General features: G+C 32.1%; 1 protein-coding gene across 1 annotated transcript in view; it reads left to right on the forward strand.

Annotated features, from left to right (window-relative positions):
* LOC127735672 (zwei Ig domain protein zig-8-like) overlaps positions 1-18,479 on the forward strand; it is a 48,578-nt gene that overhangs the window by 21,423 nt on the left and 8,676 nt on the right. Inside the window, exons 2-6 of the mRNA XM_052245920.1 lie at positions 1,716-1,840; positions 10,187-10,397; positions 11,648-11,671; positions 14,250-14,552; positions 16,156-16,179. Of these exons, the coding sequence (XP_052101880.1) occupies positions 1,716-1,840; positions 10,187-10,397; positions 11,648-11,671; positions 14,250-14,552; positions 16,156-16,179 (687 nt within the window). The remainder of the gene's footprint in view (positions 1-1,715; positions 1,841-10,186; positions 10,398-11,647; positions 11,672-14,249; positions 14,553-16,155; positions 16,180-18,479) is intronic.

Consider the following 18,479-nt stretch of genomic DNA (forward strand, 5'->3'; position numbering starts at 1 on the left):
TCACTCAGGAATTGGAAACGCCAGTTTGCAATGCTGTCTGAAATCCCTCCATGTATACATTGACAATTTATCTTGTACTATAATCAATCTAAAAACCAAAGATATGCCAGAAATGTTCCTCTACGCTACCGATAGTCTTAACAAATAATACCTTATTGCACGAGACAAACAACATTGTGTCAAAATGGTGTGTAAACATGTACTATGATTACTGATTAATCTCACAGAAGTCATTTTCCATTCTTTTTTTCACAACTTGTGCCAAGTCAAATAACCAGGTAATATAGGTTGGTGGTAGTCTTTGTTTTGGTTAATTGATAATACATATTTCTTGTAGAAAGTAGTCGTCAGTGATTGGAACCGTACAATCACAGGTACTGAAAGATTTATTATATTAACTTCAGTCAAATAACGACTGTCAGCCAAAACGGAAGATTAACTGGTGTTAATGTAACTTCTAACATCATGTTTATTCTTTTTTTTCTGTGTTTGTTGTTGTTTTTTGTGAGTAGATTCAGTACATTTATGTGTACTGATCCAAGATTAACTTTGCCTATTAAAACATTAGGGTTATATATGTTTGCGGTAAACGTGTCTGTAATTGCTGGAAATTGGTAATTGCTTGACCGTAGACCGATATTTAACTAAATCATGAAATGAATACTTTATTAGACTGTGTTACATGTAGATACGTATATTTTGAAATCAGGTTGAAACTGTTTAATTATTATCACTTTTCAATGATCATACTCATCTTTCTAATCCGTTTCCCTGGTACTCTCCTAATGCGGGACATGCTTCTTTTAATTGATTTATAGTTGGAACCGAGTTTTTTCTGAATGCGCCCGACTTGTTGGACCTAAGCTAATATGAATTAATCGTTGCTGTTATTAAATTTTATTGCATTAATTGCAGAAAACAGTTAAGTCAAATTAACTCTCTGAACATTTAGATTATCAATTGGGTCTAAGAAAATTTTTACGATAACAGTTGAATAAAAAGGCTAATCAAATGGTTTCTTAGAAGGCAACCAATGCGTCTGAAAAGGAAACTCAAATAGATTTATAAAACTTATTTTTGAACTGACTATCTTCTTTTTCAATTAAGCAAATATATGGGGAAAACATTCATATTAAATTATGTATGGAGGAGATTTATCAATTTAGTTTTACGCAATTTCTAATTATTTTATGTACAGATATAGATCACAACTTAGGTCTTAATAAATTAAGATCATGAATAAATCATCGATGATCGTCTGGATTTAACGCTGATTTGTTTTATCAAATATTACAACATATAGAACGTGCTCTGCTATTTTTCCCCCAAGCTTACTAATTCCATACATCTGACACCGAAAACTTATTACATTTGTAAATGAACCACAAGAATTTTGTTACAATTTTAAAATTAGCATACATGCAGATAAAACAGTTTATATTAAGAAACGATAATGAAGTTGATATAAACACACAAGATGTACGCAAATATAAATTTCATTTTGATTTTGATACATGCATTTCTGTAAATGGACAAAATGCAAGTGCATAACCTTGATGTTGTAATATTTTTTTGAATTTTGTCTCATTCATATATTTATTATTCCCGACTCTTTTTCGAGTGTTCATGCTGTTGGTCACTCCATATCTTTCAGTACAGACATACAGAGTAATTTCAGTGAAGCATCACATTTACATAATTGTTCTCTTTTTCAGTGTGGAGTGTCACATCAATGGCGACATTAAAACCGGTATTCAATAAAACTCCCGTGAATGTAACATTTTACCGAGGCGAAACAGCGACTCTGCCATGTTCTGTTAGTAATCTGGGTTCAAGCAGTGTAAGTATAGAACTTACAGATCTTTTTAGTAATATTGAAAAGCTCGAATTTGACTCTGAAACTTGATAGTTGTTTACCCTTTCCGTTTAGTGCAGTAAAGAGCAAAGTTCATGAGTAGATAACAAATTGTTTACTACTTCAATGTACAGCCGAATTTGGTTATAAATATACAGACGTCAAATAATAAAGAAATTTACTAGAACCAAATGTTACATTACAATGAATAGAAAATGACTGTTACATAACCATTGCTCTCCTATGAAGCAAAGACTTAGTACACTGTCTTACTTTATAATAATGGAGTCAAATACAGGATTTCGGAAATGTTTTTTTTTTTATGAAAAAGCAATACTTAACTTACATGTACTTAAAATTTAGATATTAGTCAGTAACTTATTGATTACTTATATTCTGGCTTTTTCTCAGGGGAAAATTCTTCTTTCAGATATACAAGAGATCATCCTGAAAACGGTTATTTCATTGACTATGATTATATCTTATTTCATCACACGTTTGTCTGGTATTCATTGATTCAGCGCTATTTTTGTATTCTAAACGTTAAATTCGTAACCTGCAATTTCATAATAAAACCAATTGATATATTCGATTTACACATACTGGGTAAAACAATTTAATGACTGGCGCCTTTGTCCTTCCACCGTGATAAAGGTACATGTATGTAAAATATTTTTTTCACTTGTCGTTAGACCAAAGATAATACACACCCATCATCATGACCGTGGTTGCAAAGCAACTTGTCAATTTCAACTATATTTTGAATTAGGATTTTAATTTACACAATCGTGATTATGTAGTAGTTTATACAACACTGTCATTCATTTAAAACAATGCCATTCGAAGTGTTTGAGCATCACTACTTTTCAACACTTTGTACATTGGACCATTCATTGGATACCAATGGCCGTTTTCCCCGCCTTCTTAAATTGATTGACAACCGTCTATTGAAAGTCATCTCGGGACAACTAAAATGAATACATTTTGAAATATAAATCTATTAAATTAAAAATAATTTTGAGTAGAAACAAACTACTTTTTCCATTCCATTTCAAACCAAGCAATGCGTTTTTCAAGACATTTAGTCAAACATTTTATTATTTTTAAAATGCGTCTCTCTTCCAAAACAGGGAAAACAATTCGGTACACAAGAAAGAAAATTCAATCCCAATACATTTAGTACCGATGTTTCAAATACGTATCAACTAGCTCTGATAATCAACCGTGAAAGATATTCTGGAGTCGCAATTTTTACGAGATCCATTGTTTTCAATTAAATATGAAAACAGAGCAGTTGTATGCATGCAAGATAATTTTTATAATTAACATTGTACTTGCTTGAAAATATTGTGTAGGAAAGTTCTCTTTTGCACAAAAGTCAGTAAAAAAGAGTCTCTCTTCGATTAAAATTTATACATTTTCGCTACGTGCGTGAATATGCATTTGTAAAAGAGGCATTTCATTCCACACACTAGTCTTAAATGTCAATCTTTACTAAAAACTCACGATGTCTTTTATGAACAAAAATATTATAGATAAAAACAAGTGTTTTTGCCGGATGTTCTTCGATGCAAAAAGAAACGGCCAATTTCCACTGCATTTGTTTAACTTGCAAGGTCAATATCTAATAGTTGCAAAATCCTACTGGAAACTGATTATTAAACAGTCTTTATCATGTTATTAAATATTGTTTCCCAATCTAAATTATTATCTGTCGCTGATAAAGGTATATTTTGATACAATACTGCAAATTTTACATGTTTTGGTAAAAAAATTTGCGCCGTTAACTAAATTTAATTAATATCAATCCGAAAGACATTACATTATAAACCTTCTTTATCATGGTGAATTGGTAATAATATGTACTTTCGAACTTATTCTTTGAATAAAAAAAGTCTGTGGTGTAATTTATAACGCACAAAAATATGTTTGACTCGCATTGGTCAAACAGATGTTGGGATATAGGAATTAAGTTTTTTTTTCGCAAAAATTGTTTGATTTTAAAGAAATATTGGAAGAGAGAAACACATCAACATCCAATTGCAAGACATTTTTTTTACAATCCCTGGAGGGAAAGGGTTCGATTTCAAATAATTAGCTACACATGGTCTTATCATTTTATTTAACTGTTTGTTGTATTCAAGATAAAAGCTTTCCAGATAGCTTATCGAATTTTAAACAATCATTTTTTGATTTGGTATATGTACAATATAAAATAAGGAGATGTGGTATTATTGCCAATGAGACAACTTTCCACCAGGGAGCAAATGACGTAGATAGGTCGTCGTACGGCCTTCGCCAATAAGCAAAACCCATAACCGCATAGCAAGCCATAAAAGGCACAAGCATAACAAAATGTAAAGCATTCCAAACGAGAAAACAAAAGCCTTAATTATTTTCATTTGCCTATGCATGATAAAGAGGTGTGTACCTTCATAGTCATGATATATTCCCAGTTCAGTGTTCTTAGTATCATGCAGTAGACTTTTGAAGATTCCGCCTTTTCGAAACTATTTTTGTCATGGTGAAACCGTGAATTTGCAATACAAATCAATTTTTAAACAGAATTATAACATTTGCCTAATTGTTTCATTTGTGTATTTTCTACATAAATTTATTGTTGATATCACAAAAAATATACATTAAAATGCTCTTAAAGAAAATACAAAATCTAAAATTGTATATCAAGTTATCGCCAATGCCGCTTTCCGATTTCAAACCATTAGAAAATTTGTCTTTAAACAATAACATCACTATTTTCTATGCACAATTCTGAGTGCACAATTTTCTATTTTAATAATAAAATTGATTTGATGCACACATGTATTTCACAGGCTTTAACAATTGTCACTTTTTCAGGAAATATTCTAAGCTCCTTTTCTGTTCCGAAATACAGGATATGCTTCCTCTCTGTGTATTAATTTTGCTGAAAATAGTTGCATGGCAAGCAACTGAAATGTAAATCACTGTATCACTGTAAGGTTGAATTATCGGACAACAGCGAATTATGATTTTTTACAAAAGATGAAATTAGCCGAGTGTTGGACATGTCAATTCATAAACATTGACTCTTTTCCAGCAGTAACTAACAGGTCAATCTCTCCAGTCCAGAGGTGGTTTGTGCAATAAAGGAAAAACGATATCTTTCTTCGCCCTAAAAAATGAATTCTAATTTCTTACAAAATGTATTATTAAATTTATCTCTAACACAATGAAAATACTAAAATAAGGCGAAATGATTTGAATATTGAAAGGAACCAAAAATTGAATCTATCAATTTGCATATTTGATTAAATTTGGTGTAAGTTTTCTGCACTCGGTAGATGGATATTTTTTCTCTTCTCTTTCAGAGCTCTTCCAAATCATTGAAATATGACGACACCGGAAATAAATCGTTGATATATAGAATGTGTTGCGAGCTACTATTGCCTTGCGGCATGAAACTTACCCCCCAAAAGCAACAGAACCATGCAAAGTATATGTTTTTTTTTACAATAGTTTGCCACGTTTTTAAAAAAAAATTATTGGTTCTAAATTTCTTGACCGAGAAGAATAATTAATTTCATAACGGGAAGTGAAAAAAAATAATTATAAAACAATGAAATATACATAATTGAGTTTGAATAAAGTTGAAATGACAGCAAATATTCCACAGAGATAATATATTTATTCAAATAGTACATACCTCGAACCCTTAAATCGTCATTTCTCTGTAGACCCTATACATTGCTTTAAGTCGGTGCGACCTTATCCACCAGCAACACATGTCCACAAACAAAACTTCGGGTACATGAGGAACCCTTCTTGCTTTTTTCTTCATTATGAGCTAGACCTAGTTCGACCTTGGCGTCTAATTTTTAAAATACTTCATTGATGATCTAATCACTACTGCGTACATGCAAAATCTTAGTTCCCGTGAACATTATTAACGAGTTGTTGGTATTTCAAATTTCATCAAAATCTCTTCCGTGGATTTAAGCAGGAACATTTATATTGATATACTGTTCCCAGATTTAAGCCAGCTGTCTGACAGGCTTTAAAATCGATAAGATAAAATTAAGAGGTCAATTTATTCAAGTGAATTTAAGTTCAGTGGTACATTCTAATGTACAATGGGTAAATGTCTGGTTAAAAATAAATCTTATCTTTGATGTGCCGCATACTAATCCCTATTAAGTAAGACAGTCCGTGCGTGACCCATGACATAAGATTTTTATGCATTTCATTGGCTATTTTCTATCAAAATACAGACGAGCTAGTAACCTATATTAATTTACGTGTCGGAAGACGAATTTACACATTTTTGTTTGATTTTAATTTGTGAAAATTTAAATAAACTGAACTCTAGAACAGATTTTTTCGGGACGTCGGGTTGGGCCTTTACTTTGCCGGAAATTTTAACCCGAATAATCCAGTCGTTATATTTTAATCACTTCGATCACTACATGAAAACAACGACCGTAAGGGGGCGCTGTTATTATTCGAGTTACGGGAATTCGGGATTTACATTTATTAGGACTCGGGAATCAATGATTAATTTTTCGGGTTTCGGGAAAGAATGCTTTTTAGTGGTGGTGGGGGGTTTCGGTATTCAGCCTTTATTTTTCAGGAAATTCGGGATTACACCCCTCCTACCCCCTCTCGCTCTCTTTAGCAGACAATGTTGAGAAAAAAAAAAAAGAAAAAAAATCATTCTGTATGAGAATTTGAATTTGTTAAATATTTGCAATTCTTAAAAAATCACAAAACTTGCAGATTTTTTGTATTTCTTTAGGGGAATGACTAAAAAGGGGGGATATACACGACGTCCCAAACTTAATCTTCAATTTCATGTTCAACGTTACTCAACACCTTTATTACTGAAACAATTAGAGATATCAATAATAACTATGTAAACTTTTTTTTTATCGTTATCGAATACTAGTTCCCAACTAAATGTCTAAATATATCCGTTTTGAATATTTTCCCCGAAATTGACAGCTAACTGAAGTCAGTTCAAAGAACCTCAGTTTTTTGTAGGCGTGGCAATCTATCACTTTTATCCAATCAACTGTCCTTTATGATAAAGATTGGCGTGCGATTGTAGTTGAAACAATGTAATTTATATAATGACATTGTAATAGTTCTAGGACACAGTTATATCAACATCAAAAGGCAATGTACTTTATTGTTGAAGCTGTGAACTACTGATTCAAAATAAAATTGATTTCGACAAGTTGCTTTGTAACCACTGTCATGATGTTGGGCGTATATTAGGTATTTGGTGTTTCTACGCGCTGAGCGTACCACCATTCTGAACAAGTGAAAAATGTGTAGAACATAACACTGTGTCGTAGTTCGGTGAATGTCTTATTAGATAGAAATTTCTTGAATGTTCTCGTCCCGAATATGCATGTAAAACAAGATATTATTCTGGAATATAAACACGCCTTGTTTTTGTTTCAAATCTGTATTCGTGAAGACCCTTTTAAGGAACATTTAGGCATATCCTCCAAAGCATATTTGAAACAATTATAAATAACATGTAATTACAATAATAAATTTGTAATTGCGCTACATCTAAAGGTTATAACTCGATGAGTCGAATTTTCGCTATACGATTTTGATGTTCGGTTAAGACCCTTTTGGTTTCAATCTACCAACTGTTTTATTATGACTTTTCAAACTTTTTGTCTCGAATATACACAAGTCATTCAACAAATATACTGATGCAATGTTACGCCATATTTGATTAGATGTTGTCAATTACACGGTTGATGACCGAGTCATTGGCAACGACACTGTGCAATTACACATGTCTTCCTGGAATATTTCAGATGTGTTATTTTAAACATTTATGAGTATAATTTTCATGATAAAAGGAATAACAGTACTGTATTTGAATAGTTGTCATCGTTAATTTTTGATTTGGCGGTGGCAACTGTATGAAAATGGTACTGTGTTTTAAGTGTGCGCACTGAAATGCACCATACTTTCATATTCCTGATATTTTATATTCATTCCAACCTACCACCATATCAGAGAATTACCATAGACAGGAATTTGTATTATGATATGTCTAGGGAATGAACTATTTTGATTTATAGCTTGATTAATATATAAGATCAAATAGTCAAGAAATCACCTTTAATTGTAAATAATGTACATCTACCAAACATAAAAAGATAGTTATTTGTGTGTTTGGTAAAATATGATTAACAGGTGATCGTTTATTTGTGTATTTTTGTTTTTGTTGTCTTTCATACAGAGTGAAGTGCTTTCCTTTATTGCTATCATTGTATGTTCTTTTATGTGCCATTTGCCATTACATTAATCGAGATCAAAAGGGTTAAGATCTGCCGAAACTTAGTTAGCCCCGCCCTATATTCATGTGTCAGTACCTATTAAGAAACCTCGTTAGTGGTTGTCTTCTGTTATATCTTAAATAATGATAGGTGCTTGAGTTGGTTGGTTCAAGTTAGTTTTATGTTCGTCTTTTCTTTCTGTTGACCTTGACGTGTATATTTTCTTTCTGTTGACCTTGACGTGTATATTTTCTTCAACTTACGGTTTGGATTGTTCTTTTGGTATCTTCTCTTTTTTAAATGTTTGTTGTTTATTTCTTGATCTATTTGGTGTTGATTTCTCCTGCGTTGTTGGATTGTTAAAATGAAATTCACAAATCAAACACACCTACAACATGCTTGAGAATTAGCCTATAATTGACACTATATTTTAAATTTAGATTGAAAACATATTTCTCAACTGGTTTTACAATGTTAATGCACTGTCCTTACTTTTGATTCGTTCTTTACTGAACTATAATAGTTGACTCCGCCCATAGAAAGGTGATATCTTAACTAATAATGATTTCATTGTTCAGCTATCAAGCAAGCTTACCAACTATTTTGCTTTTACCTACACACTCAAGTCATTGTGCTGTAAAAATACATCTTTAAACTCGTAGACTGTTCATTCAGTAACCTAGTCTATATAAAGCCCGTCTCACTTTGAAGGGAGATAACATTTTATGATATAGTTCCATTCAAACATCATCGACTATCAACTAGTATTCAGTTTGAAAACTTGATTGTATCTTCTGAAATCCAAATAAGCCATCATTTACGAGATTCTTATCCGACAGCCTGACACTTTGCGTAGAGATGCCATAATGAGTCATGGCTTGTGAGATACATTTATGTTTGTTTTTTGTTTTTATTTATCAAAATTAAATGGTTGACAATTATGTTTTGAATTTTATAACTGAATTATTTCTATAGTATCATTAAATACACCTGTTAAACTGATCGTCACAAAAGATATGCATTTTAAACTATTTTCACGCCCAATCGCCACTTCAAAATGTCTGCGTTTATCTAAATCATAGCCGTTAATATTACGCAATATAAATTCGATATAATTATATAAATTGTTGACAATTTAGCGGTATCCTTCACTTACAATATGACACGTTATGAAACAGACAACGATCTCTCAATTACGAGTAACTTTCAGAACTCTCGATGTTCTCCAATACCCGAAATATAAATGCGAATAGAGGTCTTGATTGTGTTTTACTTATCAGCTTGATGCAATAAACTTGCAAGCATTGTAAATAAAGTGTAGTGTGTCTAATTAGATTTTTGTTTAAGATTGGAATAAAATTAATGGAAAAGTAATGTTTATCCATGGCCTTTTTTAGATTAATTGCCAAATAAATTTGATATCTGTTTAAATATAAGTTAGATTTCTCATTGGTTCCAGTTGTATATATGCAAATGCAAACTAGGAAAATGACGAGATTAGACCAAAATACGTGTTTTAGTATTCACCTTGACACATATGTTCTTTGTTGATAGTCGGTGACATTACCGTATATCCTTAAATCTAAATGTCATTCATCGTCTATAATCCAAAGAAACAGCATTTTACGCCTGTTTTTGCTAGAAGATTCTTACCACTTATTTTTGAGGCTTGAAGGTTAAGATAAATCTCTAAACAATATTTAGCTTTTATTAAGTCCATGTGCTGTTTATTTAGAGTGTATAAGACAGACATTTAAATATGAGTCAGGTATCTTAAAACCAATAGAATAAGTTTTAGCTCTGGAGACCTAGGACAAGCAACAAGAATGAAGACTATTAAATGGCACTGACAATGACACTTGAAAAAAGAAAGTAAAGTTGTATCCGCCCTTAAAAACATGAAGACGGCTTAGATTTTTGTATACATTTCAATAGTGTGCCACGGATAGTTTGAGTAGTCCATTTTTTAAAAACTTTTTTATTACTTGAAACTATCCTTCGATTTATTCCTTGAATTATCAATAATTCACTTTCATTTTTCATTTAGGTGGTATGGAAGAGAATTGACGAGCCACACGTGTTAACAGTAGGAGAATTTGCTTTTGTGAGTGACCCAAAATTTAGTGTTAAACACATTCCATTCCGAGATGAATGGAATCTAATAATAGATCACGTGGAACCACAACATTCCGGTCGTTATGAATGCCAAATAAGCACAAAAGACGACATTGTCAGATATGTTGACCTGAATGTAATAAGTAAGTATTTAGACAATTCTAAACGGAATAATAGACCAACGTTACGTCACATTTACGTTAAGTTCATTAAAACAATCGTTTGCTTTGGATGGATTCACAATTGCTTTGGTCTTTTTGTCCATTATTTTTACCGAGTTGTTCTTCGATATCAATCGTGTAAGGAAATATAATACAAGAGTTCATTAGTAGCATTTATTGCAATTTGTAAAGATAGCTTTAATTTATCACTATAAGATTTATAGTACTTTTGACCGAGTCTATCATCTAATGTCACTTACAATATTTTAAAAAGAAGTAAACTATGAAAAGCTGCTATGCATATTGCAAAGTTTGAATTTCTCCAAATGTGTACCAGCATTTATATTACAGTATAAGGACTACGAAGCGTTAAAATAAAGTACAAAGAAGAATGCACGCGTTGTCGTGCTCAGCATATCCCACTCGTAATTCAAAGTCAGAAAAAAAGACGTAAGCGTCATGATCCTGCCAGATCCGAAAAGCGCACAAACATTATAACTAATCACTGTTCAGCTGCTGACCAAATATAAAGTCATAATATTCAAAAAGTGTGTTGAAAATTTTTGTTGGACGAACAGATGAACTAAATAAAGACCCCACTTTTAAGAGTGTGGCTACAAAAAATAGAATATCTATATTATTACTGTATGACATCTAAGTAAAGAAAATACAAGCTGACATTCACTTCAAATAATTGATTTCCATATACATAAAGATATTTCATAAGATGGCACTTATACAGCAAACAGTGTACAACAATGGCATGATCTATCATTGAAAAGAACCATCAGCATGTATAAATAAAGTTATATAAGAGGTATATTTTGGCAAGAATAGTCAATTATATCAGGCCATAAACGGATAAAATTATCTCCTTAAAAAGAAAACACACAAAATTGTTGTTGATGCAAAACAAAGTTGAATGACTGATCTTATTTCTTATCTCAATTATACATGGTACACAGTTTCATTATGAAAATCAAAGCGCTATTGGGTATGCGTTACAGGAAGCTGTGCGTGCAAAATGTCAGGAAGAACATCTTTCGAAATAATTGTCATGCTTGCCGAGCAAAACAACGAACACATTTGTCATAACTGTTTGAAGTTAAAGTATTTAATTATTCTTTAGACTGTAAAAGATATGAAATATGGTTAAATTTTTGTGTGATTTAAACGTAATCAATAGTGATGACAGCGGAAAATAATAATTTAGATAATTGTTCTTTTTACAGATGAACCAGGTCATGACAGTAAGCGTAAGTTAATTTATCAAGTGCTAAAATTATGATATAATTATACCTAACATTCACAAAGATCAAATATCAAATGATAGCATAAAAATATACTATGAAAAATTACAAGTTATCATAGATTATTAGAGTATTTATTTTCGTGTGATTAAAATACGGTTCAATTTTCTTGTATAAATTTAGGATTGAGTAAAAATATGAAGGAATATTGAACAGATATATCATGTTATGGAGGGGTATTTGCGAAAAATACCAGTCAAGGGACGGTGAAATTTCCCAAGCCGCTAGGCGAAGGAAATTTTGTCCCAAGACTGGTATTTTTCGCAAATACCCCTCCATAACATGATATATCTGTTTAATTACACCGAATAGATTTTGATTGAAACTGTCTGTACATGTAAAGGGAAATCGTTGTACCGCGGACATTATACATGTACTTGTATGCGTTAGTGCTGTCTTTTTGTAACGTCATGGTATCTAAATGTGTAACGTCATTGTTATTCCATCATTAAACCGTTCATGTTTTTCCCCTCTTTCTATGTATATTTCAGGCAGTTTTCGGTTTAACTCAATCAATAGTGCTTAACCATTTTGTCGTGATAAAGTGAGAAAGGTTCCGAATAATTTTGGCGGGAACAGGCTCGCGAGGGTAAAAAAGGAATATCCAAAATGGCAAATACCACGGCAGAGAGGGGAATTTGAGGCAAATTCACCAGCAGTGGTGAAAAAACAGGCAAATTCGTTTGAAATGAGGAAAAAATGTTAGAATATGCGAAAAATACACTGGCTAACAACCAGTCAAAATCCGGTATTCTTATATAAGGTGTAATTATGTGTATTAGTTCATTACTTTTCTCAACATCCACTTGATTAAACCGAAAGTGAAGGAACAGGATCCACATCGGTCAAATTTATTTTCCTGATATGACTTGTACTTCATGAGGTGTGTTTGTTGATATTTGATAATATTTGTTATTGCATTTAATGTAAATGTATGCACATTTTGCAGTTTTCCTTGACCAATACGTTAATAATTTTCATTAATAAAAAAGTATGAATGAATAATTTGATTATAAAATTTAAGAGCACAAAAAACTCTGATATACAAAAGTACAAATGCGTCAGACTAGGGACTTCAATTATGTGACATAGTTTATTCAGTAAATGTTAGTGACCTGTTGTCTTTAATGCTTACATTTGGAATGCATATGACATACAGATAGGAAAACAACGATAAATTTGGAAATACATTGACCAGTAACGCTTTACAGCTTTACATACACATTTACGTCCAAATTTTATTAAAGTGTATATGACTGTACATGTACCAACGAAAGTCCATTGACGATATTAAAGATGCTAATGTTTTTCAGTTGTCATTTCACTATAAACAATGAATTGTAGTGATTGAGATTTCTATGATCCTTAAAAAATCTAAGCATTAATTAGTCCCATTACATCTTATTATCAATTGGCATAATCTCAGTTCCATTACATCTTGTTATCAGTTGTTATAATCTCAGTTCCATTACATCTTATAATTAGTTGTCATAATCTCGGTTCCATTACATCTTATTATCAGTTGTCATAATCTCAATTCCATTACATCGTATTATCAGTTGTCAAAATCTCAGTTCCAATCCATCTAATTATCAGTTGTCATAATCTCAGTTTCATTACGTCTTATAATAAGTTGTCATAATCTCAGTTCTTTAACATCTTATTATCATTTGTTATAATCTCAGTTCCTGACATCTTCTTATCAGTTGTCGTAATCTTAGTTCCATTACATCTTATTATCAGTTGTCATAATCTCAGTTCTATTACATCTTATTATCAGTTGTCATAATCTCAGTTCCATTACATCTTATTATCAGTTGTCATAATCTTAGTTCCATTACATCTTATTATCGATTGTCATAATCTCAGTTCCTATTAATCTTAAACATGTAGTATTAGTTGTCATAATTTCAGCTACGAAAAAACACATAAATTGTCTAACATGCGTTTGTTTTTGGGTGGATACTGTTGTTAGTGATTAGAAATTTTATCTCTACGTTTTCTTGTTTATACATTAGATACGTGTACATCTTAAATAAAATTCAAGAAACAGGGCAAGAAAATCTACGTGACCGATGGTATACAAATTTGGTGATGTTTAAGGGTTAGACAAGCGTCAGTTACCAATCTGATAATATGTGATGCCTAACCACTTGATATAGCTTATCTGTGTATTTTATAAGAGTAATACAGACGGCGACAGTCACATGTGAGCAGGATCTGCTAACCCTTCCAAAGCACCCCGGATTTTGGTAGGGTTGGTGTTGGCCAGTCTTTAGTTTTCCATGTAGTGTTTTCTAGACTGTTGTTTGTCTTGTGGTCGTTTTTCGTTTTTTGCCATGTCATTGTCAGTTCGTTTTCGACTTATGAGTTTGACTATCCTTCTGGTATCTTCCGCCTCTATTCTACATTACCAGTTCATAGCACAGTGACTGAAAACTTGGTTTCATCCGTAATCACACAGCTAGTTCTATATTGAGGGAACAGATTGGACATATGTAGACATTTTTTTTTCTTATTTCAGACGTAAATATTGATGGTCCACACTTAGTGGAGAAAGGCCATCCTATAAGACTTACGTGTAATGCTTCAGGGAATTCCAGGTCACCGACAGATATAAAATGGTATATTGGTGGCAAGCGTTTATATAACGAATTGAACCATAATGTGAGGATAATAACATATCCTAGATCTGACGTCAATACTTTATATAGCGAACTACGTATAACAAAAAGTGACACGGAGGATAGTGGAACATACGTTTGCCAAACAACATTTTACAATGACATTCTTAAAGTGGCGAAGCATAACTTATCAGTGATAATTGGTAAGTTAATATTAGAATAAATGATGATAGCACTTTATAAATTTCGTTCGTTGGAAGAACTTTCTTGGATTTTACTTCATCAGAACACTCAAACTTCATTTTTGATTTGGCCTGTTTGGATTCGCGGCAATCTTGTGAAGACGAAACACTCTTTTCTAAAATCTTATTTGTTGACAAAAAATGCCAATTTGAGCAATATTCTTAATCATTAATCAGTCAGAATGTAAAATATACACCAAGATCGTTGTAACAAGTAGGCATTGGGGACAAAACAGATTGAACAAGGACCACATATCGTTTTAAACATTTCATGTAAGCATATTAATCACAATTTGAAAAATAAAATAATTAAACCAATACCTGTTCAAAAATCGAAATACAATATAGATTAGTGAATCACATTGATTCCAACAAAACATACACCAACGATGATATCATCAAAATGCTGGACTTTTTGATGGATAACCCATTTAGTGAGTTTGGTGGATTGATATTTCAACAGACAGTCGATAGTCTTATGGGTTTTAATTGTACGCGTCTACTGGTCGACTTGTTTTGTACTCATATGAAGCAGAATTCACGCAGAACCTTTCAAAGACAAAAAGAAAGAAAAAAAAAACATATTGCCTGTTTCCTGTTCCTGTCACCTTCAGATATATTGATGTTGTTCTTTCACCCAATAACCCCATTTCAATGAGTGATTGCATCTCTTATGTCACAGCGAACTTGATATTAAGGATACTATCGAAACTAGAAGGTCTGCTTCATATCTTGATCTTTTTTTCGATATTGCCACATATGGACCAGCTAGAATCTATGCCAATTGTAATGATTTCAACTTTTCAAATGTCAACTTCCTATTTCTCAGCAGTACCATTTCCTCTGCTCTGTCATATTGCGTTAACATTTCTCAGTTGATATATTAAGTATGGTCACACTATACGGACTTCGTAAACAGGCGTGTAAACCGTACACAAAAAAACTACTCCAACAGAGTTATGAAGAAGAACGACTGAAATCGACACTTAATAGGTTTTACAGTCACCATAAAGAGAAGGTTGACCGATACGATTTGTCAGTGTCTAAACTCCCTAGCAGCATGTTTTCACGGTCTGAGATCTTTAAATACAGTAAAGTCTGTAATTTTACTGATTGTCTCCTATTCGCTATTATGAATTTTGACTGAGTGTAGATTTGCATGACGGATGATGAATGCATGACAAGAGACGCTTTCCCTGTTGACGCACCAAGTCTCGCCTTTGGAGTGAATGCGATTCTCTTAGTTTTGTCTGTCCCACCTAAATCAATTTACGGGTTTTGAAATTCGGAAAAGTACTGTCGCCTTTATATAATACCAGCTTAATTATTACCAATTTAATTCTATATTAGTCAGACTTATGTTGCACAATTGTAACCTTTCTTGCTAGTGTTTTGGAATATTTTGTATGTTTTTTTTTTATTCTTCGGCCACGACATTTTATGTCCTCTAATTTTGATTCAAGTTATATTATCAACATGTGTGAATTAATAACAGAAATTATTATAATAATAATTTCATTGTGTTACCGAAAATACTGATTTAATGTTCCACTTTATTTTTCAGCCGATTCTAATCAAACAAAACGAGGTAGGTTATCTTTAGAACCAGTTATAATTTTATTAGTACACGCATGGAAACAAACAAAATGTTGTTTTTTTATCGACATTTGCAGTGAAAAAAGGAAAGTCATTGAAATTAAGATATGTATCTCCCTAATACACAGCTCTGATTCTCTGCCAAATTTTTTTCAGTAAAAAAGACATATTTTGTCATAATGCACATCTGGTGTAGTATATATACCCGTTAAATGTTTAAACTATTATTATTCAATGCAAGAGAATAAGAGAAGGTATGATGAAACTATTATATTAATATAAATCACCACATCAGTGATACAACAGTAATGTGTTTTAAGAAAAGGCAACCCAACACATGATTCATTCCAATCAGAAAAGGGATTAAGGGGTCATCATACTAATATAATAATAGTCTAGTCTAGTCCACGAATTTTCAATCTTTAGACATATGGTGAAATAAGCGAAAATAATATACAAAGAGATCGGCTAATTATACAATGTTCCTTTCTATGCAAGCAGAGATAATGAAAAATAAAATTCTAACGAGATTTCTGAGTTATGCTAGTATTAACAATATATTCAGTCGTAAATAGACGCGAAAGTAGACGTAAGTTGAAATAATGTTAGTTGTTGTATGATTTCTACTTAGATAACAATCCACAAAACGTCACAAGGACAGGGAGGTAAACTATTACAGGTCACAATACAGCCTACAACAATGAACTAGCTAAGGGTCCCGGATAATAAAATGTAAAAGTAACCGAGAAAACAAACGGTGTTATTTAAGCTAATAACATTAAACGAACACCGATAATGACAGACGGAAACTAAAGACAATACAGAACTTGCCTACAACTGTTTCTAAGTTGGCACAGAGTGATATTGATGTATATACAAAAGACAGAAGTCCTATAACATTCTAGAAAATAAACATTTATATTAAAAAAAATGTTTTGAATTTTGTGTTGGTCTTTATGTCGTCATTGGAAGTTTTTGTGCTTTGTTTGAAGCAAATATAATATTCTTTAGGTCTAAATCCGAATAATTCTTCCACTGTTGGTACTTAAGTTGTAATGTGTTACCACTTTAACCAGGTACACACAATGGTTACTTTCCGTGACAAAGTACTGTTGGGGAATCACCAAGAGGACTATTGTATAGAACGACTGTGTTATAAATCGTATCGTTTTGGTAAAAGTCGATATCAGTAAGAATAACTAATGACTATCGGATATTCACAGTGATTTTTGTATTGGATTTCACAAAAGAAATAAATTGCACAAACTGATTTCCTATTTTGAAAATGTTATCTACTTATTTTTATCGAAATGTTTTTTTCATCAAGGATTTTATTTCATTGAATTTCTTATCAGTCCCTTTTGACTAATGCATATCAATCGTGTTTCACATTTATGTTAGTAACATAAAGTGGGGAAAGAATAAAATTTCTAATCTTCGATTTTGCTTATTGTACATTGTAAATGTAACACCGTGATTAAAATAAATCCTCATTTCCGTTGGTATTAACAGACATGTAAAAGACGAATGCCCGATAATGTGACATTGATCTTAAATATCGGAACTTATTCTGACGCCGCGGTATGTTGACTTACCTCATTTTTTACAGAAGCAATTATTTGCACACCAAATAATAAGAGTGTGTTAGGTATAATACTGGTAGGTAGGATATTGAATTGACTGTGTAAAAAGGAAAGGAACTGCAGTGGATAGTGGACAGTACACATACAAAAGAAATCAAAATCAACGATACATACGTTTGTATATATACACAGATACGTATAAACATCAAACGATACATTTGTACATACAAACTACACATTAATACATACACAGGACACATATAAACATACATTGTTGAAGACCCGTTGGTGGCCTTGGGCTGTTTTCTGCTCTTTGGTCGGGTTGCTGTCTCTTTGACACGTTCCCCATTTCCATTCTCAATTTTAAATGACATACACATACATGCAAGCGACACATTTACATACAAATTCACATATATACAAACAAATGACGAAATGGATAAACATTCAAATGACATATATATAAACGAAAAAAGTCATATACGAATAAAAACACAAAATATCAATCTTTATGAAAAATTAACCCTTATTAGAACCAGGCGTGATATCAGGCAACCAGAAAGGGAAACTTTACCATAATGTCAGTTCTGATGAACACGGGGTTAAAGAAGTTGGCAATTCTTTATTAACTTTAATATATTAGGTTTTATTGCTCAGATAGACTAAATATCAATGCATTAATAAAAAAGAATACCGCACGGCGAGACAT

The sequence above is a fragment of the Mytilus californianus genome, unplaced genomic scaffold (genome assembly GCF_021869535.1).
Source record: "Mytilus californianus isolate M0D057914Y unplaced genomic scaffold, xbMytCali1.0.p SCAF_3, whole genome shotgun sequence".
Lineage (NCBI taxonomy): Eukaryota > Metazoa > Mollusca > Bivalvia > Mytilida > Mytilidae > Mytilus > Mytilus californianus.